The sequence below is a fragment of the Pseudophryne corroboree genome, chromosome 10 (assembly GCF_028390025.1).
Source record: "Pseudophryne corroboree isolate aPseCor3 chromosome 10, aPseCor3.hap2, whole genome shotgun sequence".
In the NCBI taxonomy this organism is placed as follows: Eukaryota; Metazoa; Chordata; class Amphibia; order Anura; family Myobatrachidae; genus Pseudophryne; species Pseudophryne corroboree.
The window spans coordinates 51,781,993-51,807,209 of NC_086453.1; the positions used below are offsets into that span (position 1 = coordinate 51,781,993).

The 25,217-nt window shown below is 47.7% G+C and overlaps 1 protein-coding gene across 9 annotated transcripts in view; it reads right to left on the bottom strand.

The window, feature by feature from the left end:
- Window positions 1–25,217, bottom strand: part of ARHGEF1 (Rho guanine nucleotide exchange factor 1) — a 139,764-nt gene that overhangs the window by 61,409 nt on the left and 53,138 nt on the right. For 8 of the 9 annotated variants that reach the window (XM_063942377.1, XM_063942379.1, XM_063942378.1 and 5 more), the window contains exons 4-8: window positions 23,841–23,954; window positions 19,875–19,973; window positions 18,821–18,863; window positions 6,135–6,240; window positions 5,560–5,700 (exon numbers count right to left, since the gene is read on the bottom strand). In XM_063942377.1, coding sequence (XP_063798447.1) covers window positions 5,560–5,700; window positions 6,135–6,240; window positions 18,821–18,863; window positions 19,875–19,973; window positions 23,841–23,954 — 503 coding nt within the window. Of the gene's footprint in view, window positions 1–271; window positions 375–5,559; window positions 5,701–6,134; window positions 6,241–18,820; window positions 18,864–19,874; window positions 19,974–23,840; window positions 23,955–25,217 lie in introns of those variants that run through there. The other variant, XM_063942382.1, reaches the window with a different exon arrangement.

Here is a 25,217-nt window from a genome sequence, read left to right on the forward strand (position 1 = left end):
GAGAAATAGAATTATGGTCAATTTTAAACTACTTACAACCAGATCACATTACGTCTACAGTACAAGTACTGCAAGCAGAGCGATCCAACAGTATAACCAGGTTACATATGCACTAGACATAACGAGTTGTTTCCCGTCCCTAGGTTATGAAAATGAGCCGTTTATCTGCACGTACATCTGCAGTACAGCCTTGCACTGAAAATGGTCTCTTCCTTACACACTCACACACTCCATATTTAAATCCCCCCTACTGCCTGCCCCCAGCACTCACCCACGGAACAGCATGCTTATCGCGTGTGAATTTTTCACAGGTTGTCCTGCTGATCATCGTACAAGAAGGTATACCACCAGTATCTCCACAGACAGCGAGTGAGGACACCAGCTGAGGGTAAGGACTTATATACCGCGCCACGCAGCTGGATGATACAACACACAGAAAGACTGAGTGACAGATGTTTCGCGTTAGGAACGGGATAGTGGACACTTGCCAAGGCCACTTCCTGTCTGTTAACCGTCTGTCTGTTGGAAAATCCAGCACTTGTGTGTTCTATAAGGCCTGGCTGGACCAGCAGGCAGTGAATGAGTTAAGGGTGTAGCTACGGCTATGAGGCTCATTTGTACAGTGAATTCCCAAAGGTAGATGGGTTAATAAGGGGTTCCGACTTTCCCAGCCTAGGCTGGCATTCTGGCTAACCAGAGCTAAATATAGAAGGACATCTGGCGTGGGGAACATGGGGTTTCACAGGAGAAAATGCTGCAGAGCATGTGAGACCAGAGGCGTAACACACTGCAGAGCATAGCAGAAAGTAGGTGCAAAGATTGGCATGGCATGGTAGTAATCTACCTGTGCACTTGGGAGCAAATGGTGCGGTATGCGGTGCAGAGCACAGGAGGGGTGGCGCACCATGCAGTGCACAGAACAGGAGGTGGTACGCCATACAGTGCAAAGCATAGGAGGGGTGGTGCACCATGCACTGCAGGGCATAGGAGGTGGCACACCATACAACGCAAAGCATAGAAGGGGTGGTGCACTATGAAGTGTAGAGCATAGGAGGTGGCACACTATACAGCGCTATGCATAGGAGGGGTGGCGCACCATGAAGTGCACAGCATAGGAGGTGGCACACCATACAGCGCAAAGCATAGAAGGGGTGATGCACTATGAAGTGCACAGCATAGGAGGTGGCACACCATACAGCGCAAAAGCATAGAAGGGGTGGTGCAGAGCGCATAGCGGGGTGGCACACCATGCAACAGAGCGCATAGGAGGGGTGGCGCAGCATGCAACAGAGCGCATAGGAGGGGTAGCGCACCATGCAACATAGCGCATAGGAGGAGTGGCACACCATGCAACAGAGCGCATAGGAGGAGTGGCACACCATGCAGAACATAGCATAGAAGGAATGATGAACCATGCAGAGCATAGCATAGGAGGGATGGTGCACAATGCAGAGCATAGCATCGGAGGGATAATACGCCATGCATAGCATAGGAGGGATGGTGCACAATGCAGAGCATAGCATAGGAGGGATGGTACGCCATGCAGAGCATAGCATAGGAGGGATAATACGCCATGCATAGCATAGGAGGGATGGTACGCCATGCAGAGCATAGCATAGGAGGGATGGTACACCATGCAGAGCATAGCATAGGAGGGATGGTACGCCATGCAGAGCATAGCATAGGAGGGATAATACACCATGCAGAGCATAGGAGGGATGGTGCGCCATGCAGAGCATAGCATAGGAGGGATGGTGCGCCATGCAGAGCATAGCATAGGAGGGATAATACGCCATGCATAGCATAGGAGGGATGGTGCACCATGCAGAGCATAGCATAGGAGGGATGGTACGCCATGCAGAGCATAGCATAGGAGGGATGGTGCGCCATGCAGAGCATAGCATAGGAGGGATGGTGCGCCATGCAGAGCATAGCATAGGAGGGATGGTGCACCATGCAGAGCATAGCATAGGAGGGATGGTGCATCATGCAGAGGATAGCATAGGAGGGATGGTACGCCATGCAGAGCATAGCATAGGAGGGATGGTACGCCATGCAGAGCATAGCATAGGAGGGATGGTACGCCATGCAGAGCATAGCATAGGAGGGATGGTGCACCATGCAGAGCATAGCATAGGAGGGATGGTACGCCATGCAGAGCATAGCATAGGAGGGATGGTGCACCATGCAGAGCATAGCATAGGAGGGATGGTGCGCCATGCAGAGCATAGCATAGGAGGGATGGTGCACCATGCAGAGCATAGCATAGGAGGGATGGTGCATCATGCAGAGGATAGCATAGGAGGGATGGTACGCCATGCAGAGCATAGCATAGGAGGGATGGTGCACCATGCAGAGCATAGCATAGGAGGGATGGTACGCCATGCAGAGCATAGCATAGGAGGGATGGTGCACCATGCAGAGCATAGCATAGGAGGGATGGTACGCCATGCAGAGCATAGCATAGGAGGGATGGTGCACCATGCAGAGCATAGCATAGGAGGGATGGTGCACCATGCAGAGCATAGCATAGGAGGGATGGTACGCCATGCAGAGCATAGCATAGGAGGGATGGTGCACCATGCAGAGCATAGGAGGGATGGTACGCCATGCAGAGCATAGCATAGGAGGGATGGTGCACCATGCAGAGCATAGCATAGGAGGGATAATACGCCATGCAGAGCATAGCATAGGAGGGATAATACACCATGCAGAGCATAGCATAGGAGGGATGGTACGCCATGCAGAGGATAGCATAGGAGGGATGGTGCACCATGCAGAGCATAGCATAGGAGGGATGGTGCGCCATGCAGAGCATAGCATAGGAGGGATGGTGCACCATGCAGAGCATAGCATAGGAGAGATAATACGCCATGCAGAGCATAGCATAGGAGGGATGGTACGCCATGCAGAGGATAGCATAGGAGGGATAATACACCATGCAGAGCATAGCATAGGAGGGATGGTGCGCCATGCAGAGGATAGCATAGGAGGGATGGTGCACCATGCAGAGCATAGCATAGGAGGGATGGTACGCCATGCAGAGCATAGCATAGGAGGGATGGTGCACCATGCAGAGCATAGCATAGAAGGGATGGTACGCCATGCAGAGCATAGCATAGGAGGGATGGTGCACCATGCAGAGCATAGCATAGGAGGGATAATACGCCATGCAGAGCATAGCATAGGAGGGATGGTACGCCATGCAGAGGATAGCATAGGAGGGATAATACACCATGCAGAGCATAGCATAGGAGGGATGGTGCGCCATGCAGAGGATAGCATAGGAGGGATGGTGCGCCATGCAGAGCATAGCATAGGAGGGATGGTGCGCCATGCAGAGCATAGCATAGGAGGGATGGTACACCATGCAGAGCATAGCATAGGAGGGATAATACACCATGCATAGCATAGGAGGGATGGTGCGCCATGCAGAGCATAGCATAGGAGGGATGGTGCGCCATGCAGAGCATAGCATAGGAGGGATGGTGCGCCATGCAGAGCATAGCATAGGAGGGATGGTACACCATGCAGAGCATAGCATAGGAGGGATGGTACACCATGCAGAGCATAGCATAGGAGGGATAATACACCATGCATAGCATAGCATAGGAGGGATGGTACACCATGCAGAGCATAGCATAGAAGGAATGGTACACCATGCAGAGCATAGCATAGGAGGGATGGTACGCCATGCAGAGCATAGCATCGGAGGGATAATACGCCATGCATAGCATAGCATAGGAGGGATGGTACACCATGCAGAGCATAGCATAGGAGGGATGGTACGCCATGCAGAGCATAGCATAGGAGGGATGGTACGCCATGCAGAGCATAGCATAGGAGGGATGGTGCGCCATGCAGAGCATAGCATAGGAGGGATAATACGCCATGCATAGCATAGGAGGGATGGTACGCCATGCAGAGCATAGCATAGGAGGGATGGTACGCCATGCAGAGCATAGCATAGGAGGGATAATACGCCATGCATAGCATAGGAGGGATGGTACGCCATGCAGAGCATAGCATAGGAGGGATGGTACGCCATGCAGAGGATAGCATAGGAGGGATGGTACACCATGCAGAGCATAGCATAGGAGGGATGGTACGCCATGCAGAGCATCGCATAGGAGGGATGGTACGCCATGCATAGCATAGGAGGGATGGTGCGCCATGCAGAGCATAGCATAGGAGGGATAATACGCCATGCATAGCATAGGAGGGATGGTACGCCATGCAGAGCATAGGAGGGATGGTACGCCATGCAGAGCATAGCATAGGAGGGATAATACGCCATGCAGAGCATAGGAGGGATAATACGCCATGCATAGCATAGGAGGGATGGTGCGCCATGCAGAGCATAGCATAGGAGGGATAATACGCCATGCATAGCATAGGAGGGATGGTACGCCATGCAGAGCATAGGAGGGATGGTACGCCATGCAGAGCATAGCATAGGAGGGATAATACGCCATGCAGAGCATAGGAGGGATAATACGCCATGCATAGCATAGGAGGGATGGTGCGCCATGCAGAGCATAGCATAGGAGGGATAATACGCCATGCATAGCATAGGAGGGATGGTACGCCATGCAGAGCATAGGAGGGATGGTACGCCATGCAGAGCATAGCATAGGAGGGATAATACGCCATGCAGAGCATAGGAGGGATGGTACACCATGCATAGCATAGGAGGGATGGTACGCCATGCAGCGTACACCTTGGGTGGAGTAGAGATACATGCAGTGTATATGATAAGTGGCATGGCATAGTATGCAGACCACAGCAGGGTGGAGTGCCATGCAGCACAGAGCATAGGTAGCGTGACATAGTATGTAGAGCATAGGAGAGGTGGAGTGCCAGGCATACACAGGAGGGCTGGAGCGCCATGCAGAGCATAGGTGGCGTGGCATAGTATGCAGAGCATAGGAGAGGTGGAGCGCCAGGCATACACAGCAGGGGTGGAGCGCCATGCAGAGCATAGGAGGGATGGTACACCATGCAGAGCATAGGAGGGATGGTACGCCATGCAGCGTACACCTTGAGTGGAGCAGAGATACATGCAGTGTATATGATAAGTGGCATGGCATAGTACGCAGACCACAGCAGGGGTGGAGTGCCATGCAGCACAGAGCATAGGTAGCGTGACATAGTATGTAGAGCATAGGAGAGGTGGAGCGCCAGGCATACACAGGAGGGCTGGAGCGCCATGCAGAGCATAGGTGGCGTGGCATAGTATGCAGAGCATTGGATGGCTGGAGAGCCATGCAGTGTAGAGCATAGAAGAAGTGGTGCACCATGCACCACAGAGCATAGGGAAGAAAGCACATACTATGCACTGTACACAGTATCGGAGGAGTGAATGCACTGCAATGTACAGAATAGAGAACCCACCGGGGGCAGCACAGAGAATGATATGAGTATCTCTGTAACACTGTGCACTGTCAGTCACTGTTTGCAGCAGCTGTCCCGCATTCTGGCCAATGTCATTCAGCAGGTGTGTGAGCCTGGGCACAGATTTACCACATGGCATCCCCTGTGTATTCTGGTAAGACTCACTGCATATCATCCAGCTTTCCCAGCAAACGCTCAGCCAGCTGCTTCTCTTTGGATTGCTTTATATATTTGTCGTTGGTCCGATAAGACTCAAGTTCCGTAAGTTCCAGCTCCCCTGGCGTCATCCCCAGCACCCGTTTGGTCCTATGCAAGTAATGAGGAGATAGCAGTGGTTACAACAGGTTGTCATTTCAAGAGCAGACATGGTAGCAGGACACCAGGCTTTCTGTGTCAAGAAAGCATTGGCGGGGATTTCTACCCCCATACATCCTGATATGGGGGGGCTCAAGACTCATTCTGTAGCCGCATTGCTGGCTACAGAATGTAGACAAAAAAACAGCAGCATGGCGGCACAGGAGTCGAGACACAGACAACAGGCAGCCATGGGATGAGATCCCCAGCTGGGGAGGAAATTTACATAAAAATAATGTGGAATTTTATTTTAAAATCATATAAAAATAGTGATTATCGCTGCAATTCACAAGTCAATTTCGCTGTCATTGCAAATGTCTATGTATCATGCTGCCCCCTAGTGACAGATTGAAAGAACATCTACATATGAAAACGCATTCGAGTACCTGAAATCTTCCAGCTGTCTGCATATCTCTGCAAACTGGTAACTCTGGATCTCCTGCAGGTATTTCTTCAATGTGTCGTCCTGGATGAGATCTAGCCGTGTACGATCTGTGGGGGGGGGGGGACCATAAGCGTTACAGGATAAGTTCCTCTCTTTATAGCACCCCAAACCACTGCTGCTATTATACCCCATTAATAAATGTCCCATAGCGTCTGCGGTTACAAGTTACACTTCCACATTACAGAAATACACACTGTAGAACATAGCAATGCGGACTTCCAATATGTGATTTAGGAGGGAGTTGTGCCAAGAGAGATAAAGTACCAGACAATCAGCTGCTGCCATGTTACATACAAGGTTGTGATTGAAAAAGGGCAGTTAAGAGCTGATTGGCTAGTAGTTTATCACTCTACAAAGCTTGCTACATCTGCCCTAGGCCTTCTTTCCACATTTTCATGTATATTCACCTTTAAATGGAAATGCAACACTATCTATAGAGAATGAACCACCACCGCCAGCTAATTCTTGAGAGGCCACTAATTCTAAAATAAAAGAGTTGGTTTATATAAAAGATCTAGAAGTGACTTTCACAAATATACGAGTAAAAGTTTCAGGACTGAAGATTTTGGGGCATATTCAATTAGGGTCGAAAACTGCCGTCTGTCGAAAAAACGGCAGTTTTCGACTTTTTAAGGTCGAATCGTGATTCGACCTATTCAGTCCCAGCAGTTTTTATTCGACAAGTCGTGGAATTCGACTTGTCGAATAGTACGTGAATCGGCGGAATAGCTGCTGATTCACATACTTTTGAGTGAAACGGGACCATCCCAGTCCGCAGGGAGACGGGGGACAGCCGCAGGGCATACAGGGAAGAGCAGAGCTACAACACAGCGCTGCAGCAGATGTCTCACAGCCGCGCCGCTCACGGCAGTTTCCACCCGGCTCAAGCAAATAGAGGTCACGCTTGCTGGAGCCGGGTGGACACTGCTGTAAGGTCGGGCAGCTGTGTGACATCCTCCTGCAGCGCTACTGTAGCGCAGATCTCCTCCGTCTGCCGGCGGCTGTCCCCCGCTGATCTCCCCGCGGCCCCCTCCCCCCCTCATCTCAATTCGACTTTTTAAAAGTCGAATTGAGATAGGATAGAATAGGGGTTGATGGATCCATTCCGACAAATACATGTCTGAATGGATCCACCCTAATTGAATATACCCCTTTGAAGGTAAAAATTGTAATTATTGGAAAGAAGAAATGCTTAATTCACTCTGCTAACTTCCAGTCCAGTAATCCCACTGGACGGTCCAGTTTCGCCCCAGCCTGAAACAGCTGATAATGTAGAACTAGTTCTGCTGATGTATGGAAAACAACACTTTTTGTGTTTTAGGTTTCGCCCCAGACAGAAATCAACCCCTATGTTTCCTTCTTGGTAACAAATGCTGAAGGAGAGTAATATTGTATCATCCAAACTGCATTTATTTTCAATATTATCTCTGTTATTACTCTAGTGACTTCAGGAGTGTAACTACTGGGAAAACAGACAATAGACTGACACAGTTGCAGCATGCTATAAGGGTGCTATGTCACCCAGAGATATCTCTGGGGATGGTTCCAGTCTTTTGAATATAGTTGAGGTTTTCATACTCTTGTACAAGTTCCAGACCCTTGAACCTAGTGCTGGTCTTTATGTCCAAATTTGGCTACAGTAGCCCATTCTGTGCTGGGGCCAAACTGCTAGCTTCTACAGGACACAATCAGCGCAGCTGAATGATATAACCAAGCACCAATCACATGACAGGCTTTACTGCTGGAAAAGGATTGTGGGCCCACATGTGCCAGAATCTGCAGTTAATTACTTCTAAAGTGATATAATTGTCAAATGTCTCCAAATTCTAAGGACTACCCAGATTTCAAGAACCGGCCTTTACAAATGTTCCTATGGGGATAATTCAGACCTGATTGCAGCAGCAAATTTGTTAGCTAGTGGGTAAAACCATGTGCACTGCATGGGGGGGGGGGGGGGGGGGGCGATATAACGTGCAGAGAGAGTTAGATTTGGGTGGGGTACGGTCAAACTGAAATCTAAACTGCAGTGTAAAAATAAAGCAGCCAGTATTTACCTTGCACAGAAACAATATAACCCACCCAAATCTTACTCTCTCTGCACATGTTACATCTGCCTCACCAGAAGTGCACATGGTTTTGCCCATTAGCTAACCAATATGCTGCTGCAATCAGGACTGAATTAGGCCCAATGTCTCAATTTAAACTGCTGGCGCATGTATTCTTCATAGAATATCTGCAGATATGATTACACACAAGAATATCACGTACAGTAATGCCCTCAGCATTTAAAGACAGACTACAGTAGAATAAGGATGGACTAATAGACTTAAACCACACACAAACTAATACTAGTTGCCCACAATCTCTGAGTATTGATGCATTCTGTGGAACAGCTATGACACACAAAAAAAAAATGCTGACACTACAACCAGAATTCTGGGTATTTTACTGAACATGTGGCATGAGGTGCAGTGCCACTTCTGGCCAGAAGAGGTCTCCAGTGCTGCACAACAGTTTGCGGTCTACAAAGGGAGGAGACAGGAAGGCAAAGTGCTAAAGTTTATCAGCTTGACAACATCTCCTCAGGAAGTCATTTGCCTTTGTGCACCAGAGCAAACTGTACACAGGCCGTCCTCACCACAGGAACACTGGGGCGGCTTGTGCTGCAGTCCCACTTACAGCAGAAAAACCAAACTTTCAGAGAACCAAGCCCAAGCCATCTAAGGGGAAGGCACGTATAGTTTCTATGAAGGCTAGGCAGAGATACATAACAATAAAAGGCTGCAATAGCAATATTCTATTCCCAGAAGTCCTAATTGCTACAACAAGTGCAGTTTATTTCACAAAAACACAGCAGTCACACTTGCATTGTAATGAGGGCCCAGAAGGGACAGCTACCTTCTTTTTATAGCGTTCCTACCAATCTCCGGTCACCTACAACTGATTACAACCTCTAAAAGGTGGGACAAAGGCCTTTTTATGACGGATCTATATGGTCACATTTTTCAGAAGGTGGATAAGAGTCCTACAATAGGTTCATTATACAGTGAGTCGGCTGTGTTGAGTAACGATCAACCTCAATTATGAGTTTTAACTATTTTCAATGAAGATTAATTTCCAAAAAATAACATCTACATGTATTTACTTATGTGGTCCTGATGAAGGGGTTTTAAACCTGAAACGTTGACCTGAATACACTTTTACTATGTTGCATATTTAACCATCTCTGAGTGCCGTTTATATATAGATATAGATATATATATATATATATATACACTTGCAATTCAGTCGGCACTCAATAGGTTAAACAACCACAGCTAGCCTCCGTGCAACGTTAAAGATGTCAGATGCAGTACTCCAAAAAGAAACGGCACTGTTTTACAATCCACTTTAATCCTGAATTCATTGCCTCCAGTGCCGTTTCTTTTTGGAGTACTATATATATATATATATATATATATATATATATATATATATATATATATATATATATATATAGATATAGATATAGATATAGATAGATAGATAGATAGATATATAATCTATATCTATCTATATAAAAGTTAACATTTGTCCTTCTGTCTGTATTTCTATACAAATCCACAGTTTACAAGCGAAGATCATGAAATTTGACATACAATATTAAAACACGGCGGGGGCAACTAAATAATTTAGAAATCCCTAGCACCCCTAGGGGGAAACAGCAGCACAGAGTATATCAGGAGACAGCATAACTCCGGAATTGCTGGAGCAATGTACTCAGAAAATGGTACACATATGCCTTACAATCTGGGAACAAACACTGTGAGGGTTAGACACCCCTAGCACCCCTAGGGGTGGGGCAGCAGCACAGAGTATGTCAGAAGACAGCATAACTCTGGAATGCCTGCAGCAATTTGCAACAAACTTGGTACACATATGACTTACACTCTGGAAACAAACACTGTGAGGGTTAGACACCCCTAGCGGTGAAACAGCAGCACAGAGAATTTCAGGAGACAGCATAACTACCGAATGCCTAGACAAATTTACAACAAGCTTGGTACACATATGACTTACAATCTGGGAACAAACACTGTGAGGGTCAAAGACCCCTAGCACCCCTAGAGGTGGGACAGCAGCACAGAGTATGTCAGCGAACAGCATAACTGTGGAAGGGCTGGAACAATTTACACCAAACTTGGTACACATCTGACTTACTCTCTGGAAACAAACTCTGTGGGGATTAGACACCTCTAGCGGTGGGACAGTAGCACAGAGTATTTCAGGAGACAGCATAACTCCCGAATGCCTGCACCTATTTACAACAATCTTGGTACACATGTGACTTACAGGCTGGGAACAAACACTGTGGGGGTAAGACATCCCTAGCCCCCCTAGGAGTGAGGCAGCAGCACAGAGTTTTTCAGCAGACAGCATAACTCTGAAATGCCTGGAGCAATTTACACCAAACTTGCTACACAAATTAATTACACTCTGGGAACAAACACTGTGGGGGTAACACACCACTAGCACCCCTAGGAGTGGACTAGCAGCACAGACTATATCAGGACAGGCGTGATACAGTCAGGTCCATAAATATTGGGACATCGACACAATTCTCATATTTTGGGCTCTATACACCACCACAATGGATTTGAAATGAAACTAACAAGTTGTGCTTTAACTGCAGACTTTCCGCTTTAATTTAACGGTATTTACAGCCAAATCAGGTGAACGGTGAAGGAATTACAACGGTTTCTATATGTGCCTCCCACTTTTTAAGGGACCAAAAGTAATGGGACAAACTAAACAATCCTAAATCAAACTTTCACTTTTTAATACTTTGTTGCAAATCCTTTGCAGTCAATCACAGCCTGAAGTCTAGAACGCACAGACATCACCAGACGCTGGGTTTCATCCCCGGTGATGCTCTGCCAGGCCTCTACTGCAAATGTCTTCAGTTCCTGCTTGTTCTTGGGGCATTTTCCCTTCAGTTTTGTTTTCATCAAGTGAAATTCATGCTCAATCGGATTCAGGTCAGGTGATTGACTTGGCCATTGCATAACATTCCACTTATTTGCCTTAAAAAACTCTTTGGTTGCTTTCGCAGTATGCTTTGGGTCATTGTCCATCTGCACTGTGAAGCGCCGTCCAATGAGTTCTGAAGCATTTGACTGAATATGAGCAGATAATATTGCCCGAAACACTTCAGAATTCATCCTGCTGCTTTTGTCAGCAGTCACATTATCATTAAATATACGGGAACCAGTTCCATTGGCAGCCGTACATGCCCACACCATGACACTACCACCACCATGCTTCACTGATGAGGTGGTATGTTTTGGTTCATGAGCAGTTCCTTTCCTTCTCCAAACCCTTCTCTTCCCATCACGCTGGTACAAGTTGATCTTTGTCTCATTGTCCATAGGATGTTGTTCCAGAACTATAATGGCTTTTTTAGATGTTGTTTGGCAAACTCTAATCTGGACATCCTGTTTTTGTGGCTCACCAATGGTTTACATATTGTGGTGAACCCTCTATATTCACTCTTGTGAAGTCTTCCCTTAATTGTTGACTTTGACACATATACACCTACCTCCTGGAGAGTGTTCTTGATCTGGGCAACAGTTGTGAAGGGGTTTTTCTTCACCATGGAAATAATTCTACCGTCATCCGCCACAGTTGTTTTCCGCGGTCTTCAGGGTCTTTTGGTGTTGCTGAGCTCTCCGGTGCGTTCTTTCTTTTTGAGAATGTTCCTAACAGTTGATTTGGCCACACCTAATGTTTTTGCTATCTCTCTGATGGGTTTGTTTTGATTTTTCAGCCTAATGATGGCTTGCTTCACTGATAGTGGCAGCTCTTTGGATCTCATATTGAGAGTCGACAGCAACAGATTCCAAATGCAAATGTCACACCTGGAGTCTACGTCAGACCTTTTACCTGCTTAATCGATGATGAAATAACGAGGGAATAGCCCACTCCTGTCCATGAAATAGCTTTTGAGTTGATTGTCCCATTACTTTTTGTCCCTTTAAAAAGTGGGCGGCACATATAGAAACCGTTGTAATTCCTACACCGTTCATCTGATCGGGATTTTAAGAATGTCTGTTTACAAAATTAAATGTAAGTATTAAACACACAGTATTAATAACATTGTAGATAGCTGAATACCCGTGCTTCGCTACGGGATAAGGATGGTAAATTAGAATGATAGTTCGTTAATTTACGTTGGTTGGAGATCTAGTATATAGGCATATCTTGCTTCCCTGACGCACTTTGTATAGTGGCCGGACCCCTTTTTGGTCCCCCAAGGGACCCTGCTCTTCCCACTATACAACTCTCAGTCTGTGGCTTCCTGCTGCCTCCATTCCCCTCCTCACATCATGTCACTGCCCCTGTCACATGCAGCCCTGTCATCTCTAACACATCACTCATCTCCCGATATACTCTGTGCTGCTGGGGACCATGCTCCTCCCACTATATAACTCTCAGTCTGTGGCTTGCTGCTGCCTCCATTCCCCTCCTCACATCATGTCAGTGCCCCAGTGAAATTATCAATTTATTTACAGTTTCTTATATAGCGCAGCACATTATGTATCTCCTGATATACTCTGTGCTGCTGGGGGGCCGTGCTACTTCCACTATATAGCTCTGTGTGTGGGTTTGTGCTACCTGCATTCCCCTCCTCACATCATGTCACTGCCCCATCACATGTAGCCCTGTCATTACTGGCATACAGTCAGGTCCATAAATATTGGGACATCGACACAATTCTTAAAATCCCGGGCAACGCCGGGTACTCCATCTAGTGTAATGTAATATATAATAAGATTTTACTTACCGATAAATCTATTTCTCGGAGTCCGTAGTGGATGCTGGGGTTCCTGAAAGGACCATGGGAATAGCGGCTCCGCAGGAGACAGGGCACAAAAAGTAAAGCTTTTCCAGATCAGGTGGTGTGCACTGGCTCCTCCCCCTATGACCCTCCTCCAGACTCCAGTTAGGTACTGTGCCCGGACGAGCGTACACAATAAGGGAGGATTTTGAATCCCGGGTAAGACTCATACCAGCCACACCAATCACACCGTACAACTTGTGATCTAAACCCAGTTAACAGTATGATAACAGCGGAGCCTCTGAAAGATGGCTTCCTTCAACAATAACCCGAATTAGTTAACAATAACTATGTACAATTATTGCAGATAATCCGCACTTGGGATGGGCGCCCAGCATCCACTACGGACTCCGAGAAATAGATTTATCGGTAAGTAAAATCTTATTTTCTCTATCGTCCTAGTGGATGCTGGGGTTCCTGAAAGGACCATGGGGATTATACCAAAGCTCCCAAACGGGCGGGAGAGTGCGGATGACTCTGCAGCACCGAATGAGAGAACTCCAGGTCCTCCTTAGCCAGAGTATCAAATTTGTAAAATTTTACAAACGTGTTCTCCCCTGACCACGTAGCTGCTCGGCAAAGTTGTAATGCCGAGACCCCTCGGGCAGCCGCCCAAGATGAGCCCACCTTCCTTGTGGAGTGGGCCTTTACAGATTTAGGCTGTGGCAGGCCTGCCACAGAATGTGCAAGTTGGATTGTGCTACAGATCCAACGAGCAATCGTCTGCTTAGACGCAGGAGCACCCATCTTGTTGGGTGCATACAATATAAACAACGAGTCAGATTTTCTGACTCCAGCTGTCCTTGCAATATATATTTTTAATGCTCTGACAACGTCCAGTAACTTGGAGTCCTCCAAGTCACTTGTAGCCGCAGGCACTACAATAGGCTGGTTCAGATGAAATGCTGACACCACCTTAGGGAGAAAATGCGGACGAGTCCGCAGTTCTGCCCTGTCCGAATGGAAAATCAGATATGGGCTTTTGTAAGATAAAGCTGCCAGTTCTGACACTCTCCTGGCCGAAGCCAGGGCTAGAAGCATGGTCACTTTCCATGTGAGATATTTCAAATCCACCTTCTTTAGTGGTTCAAACCAATGAGATTTTAGAAAGTCCAAAACCACATTGAGATCCCACGGTGCCACTGGAGGCACCACAGGAGGCTGTATATGTAGCACTCCCTTAACAAAGGTCTGGACTTCAGGGACTGAAGCCAATTCTTTTTGAAAGAAAATCGACAGGGCCGAAATTTGAACCTTAATAGATCCCAATTTGAGACCCATAGACAATCCTGATTGCAGGAAATGTAGGAATCGACCCAGTTGAAATTCCTCCGTCGGAGCACTCCGATCTTCGCACCACGCAACATATTTTCGCCAAATTCGGTGATAATGTTGCACGGTTACTTCCTTCCTTGCTTTAATCAAAGTAGGAATGACTTCTTCCGGCATGCCTTTTTCCTTTAGGATCCGGCGTTCAACCGCCATGCCGTCAAACGCAGCCGCGGTAAGTCTTGAAACAGACAGGGACCCTGCTGAAGCAAGTCCCTCCTTAGAGGTAGAGGCCACGGATCTTCCGTGATCATCTCTTGAAGTTCCGGGTACCAAGTCCTTCTTGGCCAATCCGGAACCACTAGTATCGTCCTTACGCCTCTTTGCCGTATAATTCTCAATACTTTTGGTATGAGAGGCAGAGGAGGAAACACATACACCGACTGGTACACCCAAGGCGTTACCAGCGCGTCCACAGCTATTGCCTGCGGATCTCTTGACCTGGCGCAATACCTGTCCAGTTTTTTGTTGAGGCGAGACGCCATCATGTCCACCATTGGTCTTTCCCAACGGGTTACCAGCAAGTGGAAGACTTCTGGATGAAGTCCCCACTCTCCCGGGTGAAGATCGTGTCTGCTGAGGAAGTCTGCTTCCCAGTTGTCCACTCCCGGGATGAACACTGCTGACAGTGCTATCACATGATTCTCTGCCCAGCGAAGAATCCTTGCAGCTTCTGCCATTGCACTCCTGCTTCTTGTGCCGCCCTGTCTGTTCACATGGGCGACTGCCGTGATGTTGTCCGACTGGATCAACACCGGTTTTCCCTGAAGCAGAGGTTCTGCCTGGCTTAGAGCATTGTATATTGCTCTTAGTTCCAGAATGTTTATGTGAAGAGACGTTTCCAGGCTCGTCCATACTCCCTGGAAGTTTCTTCCTTGTGTGACTGCTCCCCAGCCTCTCAGGCTGGCGTCCGTGGTCACCAGGATCCAATCCTGTATGCCGAATCTGCGGCCCTCCAATAGATGAGCACTCTGCAACCACCACAGAAGAGACACCCTTGTCCTTGGAGACAGGGTTATCCGCAGGTGCATCTGAAGATGCGACCCTGACCATTTGTCCAACAGATCCCTTTGGAAAATTCTTGCGTGGAATCTGCCGAATGGAATTGCTTCGTAAGAAGCCACCATTTTTCCCAGGACTCTTGTGCATTGATGTACAGACACCTTTCCTGGTTTTAGGAGGTTCCTGACAAGCTCGGATAACTCCTTGGCTTTTTCCTCCGGGAGAAAAACCTTTTTCTGAACCGTGTCCAGAATCATCCCTAGGAACAGCAGACGAGTTGTCGGCATTAACTGGGATTTTGGAATATTCAGAATCCACCCGTGCTGTTTTAGCACTTCTTGCGACAGTGCTAATCCCATCTCTAGCTGTTCTCTGGACCTTGCCCTTATTAGGAGATCGTCCAAGTATGGGATAATTAATATGCCTTTTCTTCGAAGAAGAATCATCATCTCGGCCATTACCTTTGTAAAGACCCGAGGTGCCGTGGACAATCCGAACGGCAGCGTCTGAAACGGATAGTGACAGTTTTGTACAACGAACCTGAGGTACCCCTGGGGTGAGGGGTAAATTGGAACGTGGAGATACGCATCCTTGATGTCCAAGGATACCATAAAGTCCCCCTCTTCCAGGTTCGCTATCACTGCTCTGAGTGACTCCATCTTGAACTTGAACTTCTTTATGTACAGGTTCAAGGACTTCAGATTTAGAATAGGCCTTACCGAGCCATCCGGCTTCGGTACCACAAAAAGAGTGGAATAATACCCCTTCCCTTGTTGTAGAAGAGGTACCTTGACTATCACCTGCTGAGAGTACAGCTTGTGAATGGCTTCCAAAACCGTCTCCCTTTCGGAGGGGGACGTTGGTAAAGCAGCCTTCAGGAAACGGCGAGGTGGATCTGTCTCTAATTCCAACCTGTACCCCTGAGATATTATCTGCAGGATCCAGGGATCTACCTGCGAGTGAGCCCACTGCGCGCTGTAATTTTTGAGACGACCACCCACCGTCCCCGAGTCCGCTTGAGAAGCCCCAGCGTCATGCTGAGGCTTTTGTAGAAGCCGGGGAGGGCTTCTGTTCCTGGGAAGGAGCTGCCTGTTGCTGTCTCTTCCCTCGACCTCTGCCTCGTGGCAGATATGAATAGCCCTTTGCTCTCTTATTTTTAAAGGAACGAAAGGGCTGCGGTTGAAAAGTCGGTGCCTTTTTCTGTTGGGGAGTGACTTGAGGTAGAAAGGTGGATTTCCCGGCTGTAGCCGTGGCCACCAAATCTGATAGACCGACTCCAAAAAACTCCTCCCCTTTATACGGCAAAACTTCCATATGTCGTTTTGAATCCGCATCGCCTGTCCACTGTCGCGTCCATAAAGCTCTTCTGGCCGAAATGGACATAGCACTTACCCGTGATGCCAGTGTGCAGATATCCCTCTGTGCATCACGCATATAAAGAAATGCATCCTTTATTTGTTCTAACGACAGTAAAAATATTGTCCCTGTCCAGGGTATCAATATTTTCAATCAGGGACTCTGACCAAACTACCCCAGCACTGCACATCCAGGCAGTCGCTATAGCTGGTCGTAGTATAACACCTGCATGTGTGTATATACTTTTTTGGATATTTTCCATCCTCCTATCTGATGGATCTTTAAGTGCGGCCGTCTCAGGAGAGGGTAACGCCACTTGTTTAGATAAGCGTGTTAGCGCCTTGTCCACCCTAGGAGGTGTTTCCCAGCGCTCCCTAACCTCTGGCGGGAAAGGGTATAATGCCAATAATTTCTTTGAAATTATCAGCTTTTTATCAGGGGCAACCCACGCTTCATTACACACGTCATTTAATTCTTCTGATTCAGGAAAAACTATAGGTAGTTTTTTCACACCCCACATAATACCCTGTTTAGTGGTACCTGTAGTATCAGCTAAATGTAACGCCTCCTTCATTGCCAAAATCATATAACGTGTGGCCCTACTGGAAAATACGGTTGATTCGTCACCGTCACCACTGGAGTCAGTGCCTGTGTCTGGGTCTGTGTCGACCGACTGAGGCAAAGGGCGTTTCACAGCCCCTGACGGTGTTTGAGTCGCCTGGACAGGCACTAATTGATTGTCCGGCCGTCTCATGTCGTCAAACGACTGCTTTAGCGTGTTGACACTATCCCGTAGTTCCATAAATAAAGGCATCCATTCTGGTGTCGACTCCCTAGGGGGTGACATCCTCATATTTGGCAATTGCTCCGCCTCCACACCAATATCGTCCTCATACATGTCGACACACACGTACCGACACACAGCAGACACACAGGGAATGCTCCTAACGAAGACAGGACCCACTAGCCCTTTGGCGAGACAGAGGGAGAGTTTGCCAGCACACACCAAAAGCGCTATATATAACAGGGATAGCCTTATAATAAGTGCTCCCTTATAGCTGCTTTATATATATCAAAATATCGCCATAAATTTGCCCCCCCTCTCTGTTTTACCCTGTTTCTGTAGTGCAGTGCAGGGGAGAGACCTGGGAGCCGTCCTGACCAGCGGAGCTGTGAGAGGAAATGGCGCCGTGTGCTGAGGAGATAGGCCCCGCCCCTTTTCCGGCGGGCTCGTCTCCCGCTATTTAGTGAATCCAGGCAGGGGTTAAATATCTCCATATAGCCTCTGGGGGCTATATGTGAGGTATTTTTAGCCTTTATATAGGTTACATTTGCCTCCCAGGGCGCCCCCCCCCAGCGCCCTGCACCCTCAGTGACTGCGTGTGAAGTGTGCTGAGAGGAAAATGGCGCACAGCTGCAGTGCTGTGCGCTACCTTTAGAAGACTGCAGGAGTCTTCAGCCGCCGATTCTGGACCTCTTCTGACTTCAGCATCTGCAAGGGGGCCGGCGGCGCGGCTCCGGTGACCATCCAGGCTGTACCTGTGATCGTCCCTCTGGAGCTGATGTCCAGTAGCCAAGAAGCCAATCCATCCTGCACGCAGGTGAGTTCACTTCTTCTCCCCTCAGTCCCTCGTTGCAGTGATCCTGTTGCCAGCAGGACTCACTGTAAAATAAAAAACCTAAGCTAAACTTTTTCTAAGCAGCTCTTTAGGAGAGCCACCTAGATTGCACCCTTCTCGGCCGGGCACAAAAATCTAACTGGAGTCTGGAGGAGGGTCATAGGGGGAGGAGCCAGTGCACACCACCTGATCTGGAAAAGCTTTACTTTTTGTGCCCTGTCTCCTGCGGAGCCGCTATTCCCATGGTCCTTTCAGGAACCCCAGCATCCACTAGGACGATAGAGAAATATATATATATATATATATAATGAAGTTTACAGTGCATGCTGTAAACCTGAGTGGTCCTTACAATGTCCATCTATACAGGTGCCGTTTGGGACTATGCAGTGTTTCTACAAGGGGAGGGACTGCTGTAATGTATGTAGAAAGTCTGCAGTTACTCACCCAGTTCAAAGGACACATTACTCGGAATTGGGACACGCAAAACCTGGGGGGAGAGAGAAAAACAGAGACATGTCCTCATTCATTTCCAGAGTTTATATGAATTCCTGTTTCGCTATGAGCTGCAGACACTCAGGAATGTGAAGTCATGGGTGAACAATGCAGCGTTCAGCAACTGTGTACACAACAACTCCCACCATTGTGTGTGGTACGATGAGAAGTGCAGTACAGCAATCCCACTGCAAGAGCACCCGACGCAGACATGCACATTCCACACTGGGAACCAGTGACCTCGCCTAGGAATGAGGCACTGGTGCAACTGGCCAAAATGGCTGCCTCCACTCCCTGAGCATGACAACTGCACTTCAAAATCAACGCTAAAAATGCAGTCTTTTAGAAAATGCAGGTTTGGATTATGTGAATAAGAATAAATTATTAGGCATAAACAAGAATGCAACGCAATGGGGTAAACTGTAAAATATAAGCTGTGTAAATTATGTAAAACGTTATCTGTACTGTCTTCCAGGTGTCTGCTTGGGAATAGTCATACTCTCCAATCGCTTAAGCAACAGTTCCAATATAGACAGAGAACATCAGTCAGCAAACAGGACTGCTTCGTGGATATCCAATCAGCTGCCTTTTACACTTAAATAATTTCAAAGTTACCCAATCAGGTGCAATTGCCACTTGCGTACTTTCAAAGTTACCCAATCAGGTGCAATTGCCACTTGCGTACTTTCAAAGTTACCCAATCAGGTGCAAATGCCACTTGCGTACTTTCAAAGTTACCCAATCAGGTGCAATTGCCACTTGCGTACTTTCAAAGTTACCCAATGAGGTGCAATTGCCACTTGCATACTTTCAAAGTTGCCCAATCAGGTGCAATTGCCACTTACACACATTCACAATTACCCAGCATCCTGGCCTGTATAACTACATCCTACCCCGATACACCTGCTACACTGTCATGTTGTAAAAATCCTCCGCCGGAAGAAAGACATTCCCTTTAAAATTGAACAACTGTCAGTCTCTAGCCGCCGTGTCACAGGATACTCACTGCTCCCTTCATCAGGAACGTGTTGTAGAAATCCGTGAAAGACTTTTTTCCCTCTTTTGGAGAAAGGCTCCTTAGGATCTCCACGTGCAGGAAGCAGAGCTGCGGATGCACAGGAGGAAAAGAGAGTTAAGGTGAAGAATAGTACAAAGGAAGCCTCATCCCACGGCAATTGTCTGCCCGAGCAGGGATGTGCTGCCACCTGCAGGTGATGTCATGCGTCTTTGATAATTGGCCAGCACACAACAGACTACCGAAGCATAGTCACACTTTGCACTTAGGAAACCAACATCTCACGCCCAGCTAAATATTAATGAAAGCTTGCTGGGAAAAAGGCTCCTCCATCCTTCTGAGGAGCAAACCGGTTTGGAAACATATTCTTACCCTCAGGGAAACACAAAAATACTTTAATCCTCCTTAACCCTGCAGGCAGTCTAGTCTCCTGTACTGTGGAGTACAATATGTGATTTACATGACACCTCGATAGTAGAAGACAACCTCACTATTAAAAATGACGTATTTCCTTATAAATATTTATTATTGAGTTATTTATATAGTGCACACATATTCTGCGGTGGCCATTCACATCAGTCCTTGCCTTGCCTAGTGGACCTTACAGTCTATACTTCATACCACATGTAGACATACATATACAAGTTATTTTTTTTTGTTAGAAGCGAATTAACCTACCAGTATACTGTATTTTTGGATTGCGGAAACCGGAGCCCCTGGAGTAAAGCCACACAAACATATGGAGAACATACAAACTCAACACACATTAGGCCATGCTGGGTTGTTGTTTTTTTTTTAGTTCTACATGGTCTACAAGCTTTAAAAAAAAACAAAAAACTTTCAATTGCTAAGTATAGTAGGTATATATAAAAAAGAAACGTACGTAAAACAAGATACGAACGACTAATGTTAAAAATGGGGAACGAGGGTAAGGGTACAGACCAGGAAGAGGGAAATTGGTTGTCACAAGTGGGGAAAAGGCATCTAGCTTGGAAGTGTAGGGTTATAGAAAGGGGTGGGGTGGGGGGGGGGGGGGGGGGTTGCATAGCTCACACTATGGGAGATAGAGAGCACTAGCCTCAGAAAATATTAGAGGTCAGGTGACAAACCCGTTGCAGCATATGTAAAACCACGTCTTGTAAATGATTGCCACTTTAAAAAACCTCAGGCAAGCTCGGACCCCCGCAGTGTTCGCTCTGCTTCAAAGTCTAGGGTATTAGACAGCAAACACCAGAAAGGATGTAATACACTGTATAAAAGTCACTATAAGTTATAGAACAAGCTAAATGAGTTTATGTTATTGTTTTTCTGATTTTTAATTTGTGCGCAGATCGTCTGAGTTTCTATACAGATGTAGTAGAATGTATTGCACTAGTGGTGGAAATCCGTGGAAAATATGTGCTCTCACAGCAGAACTGGGATGAGTTCCCTTGTGAGAAGCTCCGGAAATTGTACACAATTCACTGCTTGAACCTCTGCTGTCTGTCTGCTGCCCTCCTGGCTCCATTAGTACAGCCCAGTCTATTAGCTATAGATTACGCTATCTGCTAATCACACAATCACTCTCAATTCTAAATCAGTGATAACATAATGATCACTTTGTACACTAAGATCTCCTAGCACTTCCCTCCAACATGTACTGGATTTTAGCTTTGCTACGCAGCTCTGCTAGGAAGATTCATCCAATATGGACAAGTCATTAGTTACAGATTTTTAGATACAGAACTCTACAAGCCTTCAGGCTCTCCCAATGCCGCAGACATATACAGAGCTCAGGATCTCCACTGAAATTATAAAACATAATATAGACGGGATGGAGTTGTGACCGACGGGGTCACACTACCTCCCCCTACATCCCGCCCCCTCACTATCCCAACAGTCGGCAGGCCGACCATATAGACAGCTCGGAGAATGAATCTCAGAATGGATGCAAACCGTCCAATCCCAAAACAGAACCCGGTATATTTCAAATTGCAATACTGGATCACCCCTGTAGGCTGTGCTATTTGGAATCCCTGCAGAGACTCCTAGCAGGGAAGTGCAGCAGGGAAAGAAAGAAAAATGATTGCCCTCAAATCAAAGGTTTATGTCCCATCTGGTACTTCATTCCTAAATATTTTCATTATTGTACTGTCAATAATGCAAACCTTCCTAGATTCAATGGCCCTTTAAATGTGTAGCCTTCTTGCATTGAGGCACATTTGGGGTCAGGGTCGATAAACTACTCTGATCAACACCCATTTTATTGCCATTCATATTAGGGCAATTTTGGGGTAACTGTGGTGCTGATTGCAATTATTACATCCGTTTTGCTACATTGGCTCTAATTTTTCAGTTACACCAGAGGTGGGGAACCTCAGGCCCGGGGGCCGTATAAGGCCCGCAGAGCCACTTGATCCAGCCCGGCCATGCTCACCTAACTGAGGGAGATGCCGGGTGCCTGCTGAGATTTTGTTACTAGCGGGCGCCCGTCTTCTTCCCCTCAGCAGCAGCCGGAGGCAGGAGCTCACTCCTGAGCTCCGGCTTCCGGCTCTGGCAGTGTGCGTGTGTGCTTGTGCGGTGCTACGGGAGAGATGTCATGACGTCTCTCCCATAGTTCTGAGGAGCGGGCGGCCAGGCGGAGGGCAACTGTCTGGAAGCAGGAGCGGGGCTGGTGAGTATTGTGGGTTTTTTTTTCTTTTAATGTATGTGTGTAAGCGGCGCTACTAGGGGCCATATCTAATGGGGCATAACAAGTGACTGGGGCATATCTAATGGGGCATAACAAGTGACTGGGGGCATATCTAATGGGGCATAACAAGTGACTGGGGGGCATATCTAATGGGGCATAACAAGTGACTGGGGACATATCTAATGGGGCATAACAAGGTGACTGGGGGCATATGTACTGGGACATATCTCCTGGTGCATAACAACGGACTGGGGGTATATCTACTGGGCATAACTACTGACTGGGGGCATAACTACCGGTGGCAGGCTAATTATTAAGTTGATAATTTTTGTATGGCCCCCGATGGATTTTATAAATATCCAAATGGCCCCTTGGTCGAAAAAAGGTTCCCCACCCCTGAGATACACGGATGAGAAACGTGTATGCAATGCAAACTGGTCACATACCGAGGAGGAATATGCGAAGTGAGAATACTGAAGTAACTAACTTTCTAGAATGCACTCCCCCCCCCCCCCCCCCCCCCCCCAAAAAAAAAAAAAAAACTACTTTCATTTTTTAATTCAGCAGTCCCAAAACACAGTTTGTTCAAATATCCTTGGCAACTAAACAAAACAATGTGTGTTTGTTGGGCTGTGTTATTCTAGTTACCTATACAGACGCAGCTTCCTGTCGTGTCTATCTCTCATGAGAATTAGCCCAAAACACAGGTCTCGCGTGGTGATGAGCATCTACAGAACCAATATATAGATGAGATTGCAGCCTACCAATTCGCTAGGATTTTTGTGTTGCTGCAGAGGCACTTTGTGCCACACGCCTCAGTTCCACTCACAATATGGCTGTCGAGACGGTGTATAGGGAAAATGACATCTGTACAATTAAGAAACTGATATCTAGTATTTAAACAACGAATAGGAGAATACAGTCTAAACATCCTGCGATAATGTGGGAGGCGACACACGCACATGTTAGAGATTAGACACACCTGTTGTTATGGAGCTAAACATCTGACAGCAGCATGAAAGAGAGAGAAAGAAACATGTCAGCACCAGCGTTTGACAAAGGAACTGACATTTTATGCTTCTAACTATATTCATAAAGCCCACGTAACAGTGATACCCAGGACACGTGGCCATTACCACCCAGAACGTACTAGCCACCCTATGCCTCCTCCGCTGTGGTAATCAATGCAGTAAGCAAGACCCGGTCTGACCCCTAACAAGAAAACAGCTTCCTTTACTTAGGAGACAAGGAATTAATTAATCACTACTAGCTCATCCGTATCTTACCAGTGGGCTTGGGTCAAACTGAAGCACAACATGATGAAGAAAGACCATAATATAGGCAGGATGATCTTTTACTTGTTCTATGCTCTGGAAATAGCTGCTTTGGTCATCCACATTCTGGGGAGACAAGAAGAGGGTCAGGAGAGAGATGGTGGAGGTGGGGGGAGGGTACAGGGACTGCAATGGTAGAGGGGGCAGTAAGATGGTAGAAGGAGATCACTGAGTCATGTAAGTGTGATGGTGGAGGGGGGCAGTGAGTGTCTGGTGAGTGATGGTGGAGGGGGAGAGCAGTGAGTGTCAGATGAGTGGAATAGGGAGGAGTGTGCGTCAGGGGAGTGAGAGAGTAGAAGGAGAGCAGTAAATGTCAAGTAAGCAAGATGGTAGAGGAGGATCAGCAGTGAAGGTCAGGTGAGTGAGATGGTGGGGGGGGGGGGGGGAGCAGTGAGAGTCAGGTGAGTGAGATGGTGATGGTGGGGGGGGAGCAGTGAGAGTGTTAGGTGAGTGAGATGATGGGGGGGGAGCAGTGAGAGTCAGGCGAGTGAAATGTGGTGGGGGTAGCAGTGAGAGTCAGGTGAGTGAGATGGTGGGGGGGGAGCAGTGAGAGTCAGGTGAGTGAGATGGGGGGGGGGGGCAGTGAGAGTCAGGTGAGTGAGATGGTGGGGGGAGCAGCGAGTCAGGTGAGTGAGATGGTGGGGGGTAGCAGTGAGAGTCAGGTGAGTGAGATGGTGGGGGGGGAACAGTGAGAGTCAGGTGAGTGAGATGGTGGGGGGGGGGGAGCAGTGAGAGTCAGGTGAGTGAGATGGTGGGGGGGGGAGCAGTGAGAGTCAGGTGAGTGAGATGGTGGTGGGGGAGCAGTGAGAGTCAGGTGAGTGAGATGGTGGTGGGGGAGCAGTGAGAGTCAGGTGAGTGAGATGGTGGGGGGTAGCAGTAAGAGTCAGGTGAGTGAGATGGTGGGGGAGAGCAGTGAGAGTCAGGTGAGTGAGATTGTGGTGGGGGAGCAGTGAGAGTCAGTTGAGTGAGATGGTGGTGGGGGAGCAGTGAGAGTCGGGTGAGTGAGATGGTGATGGGGGAGCAGTGAGAGTCAGGTGAGTGAGATGGTGGGCGGGAGCAGTGAAAGTCTGGTGAGTGAGATGGTGTGGGGGGGAGCAGTGAGATGGTGGGGGGGAGCAGGGAGAGTCAGGTGAGTGAGATGGTGGGGGGGAACGATGAGAGTCATGTGAGTGAAATTGTATATGAAGATAGACCAGTGGGTCAGGCGAGACAGACGGTGGGGGGAGCAGTGAGAGTCAGGTGAGTGAGATTGTAGTGGGGGAGCAGTGAGTCAGGTGAGAGATGGTGGTGGGGGAGCAGTGAGAGTCAGGTGAGTGAGATGGTGGTGGG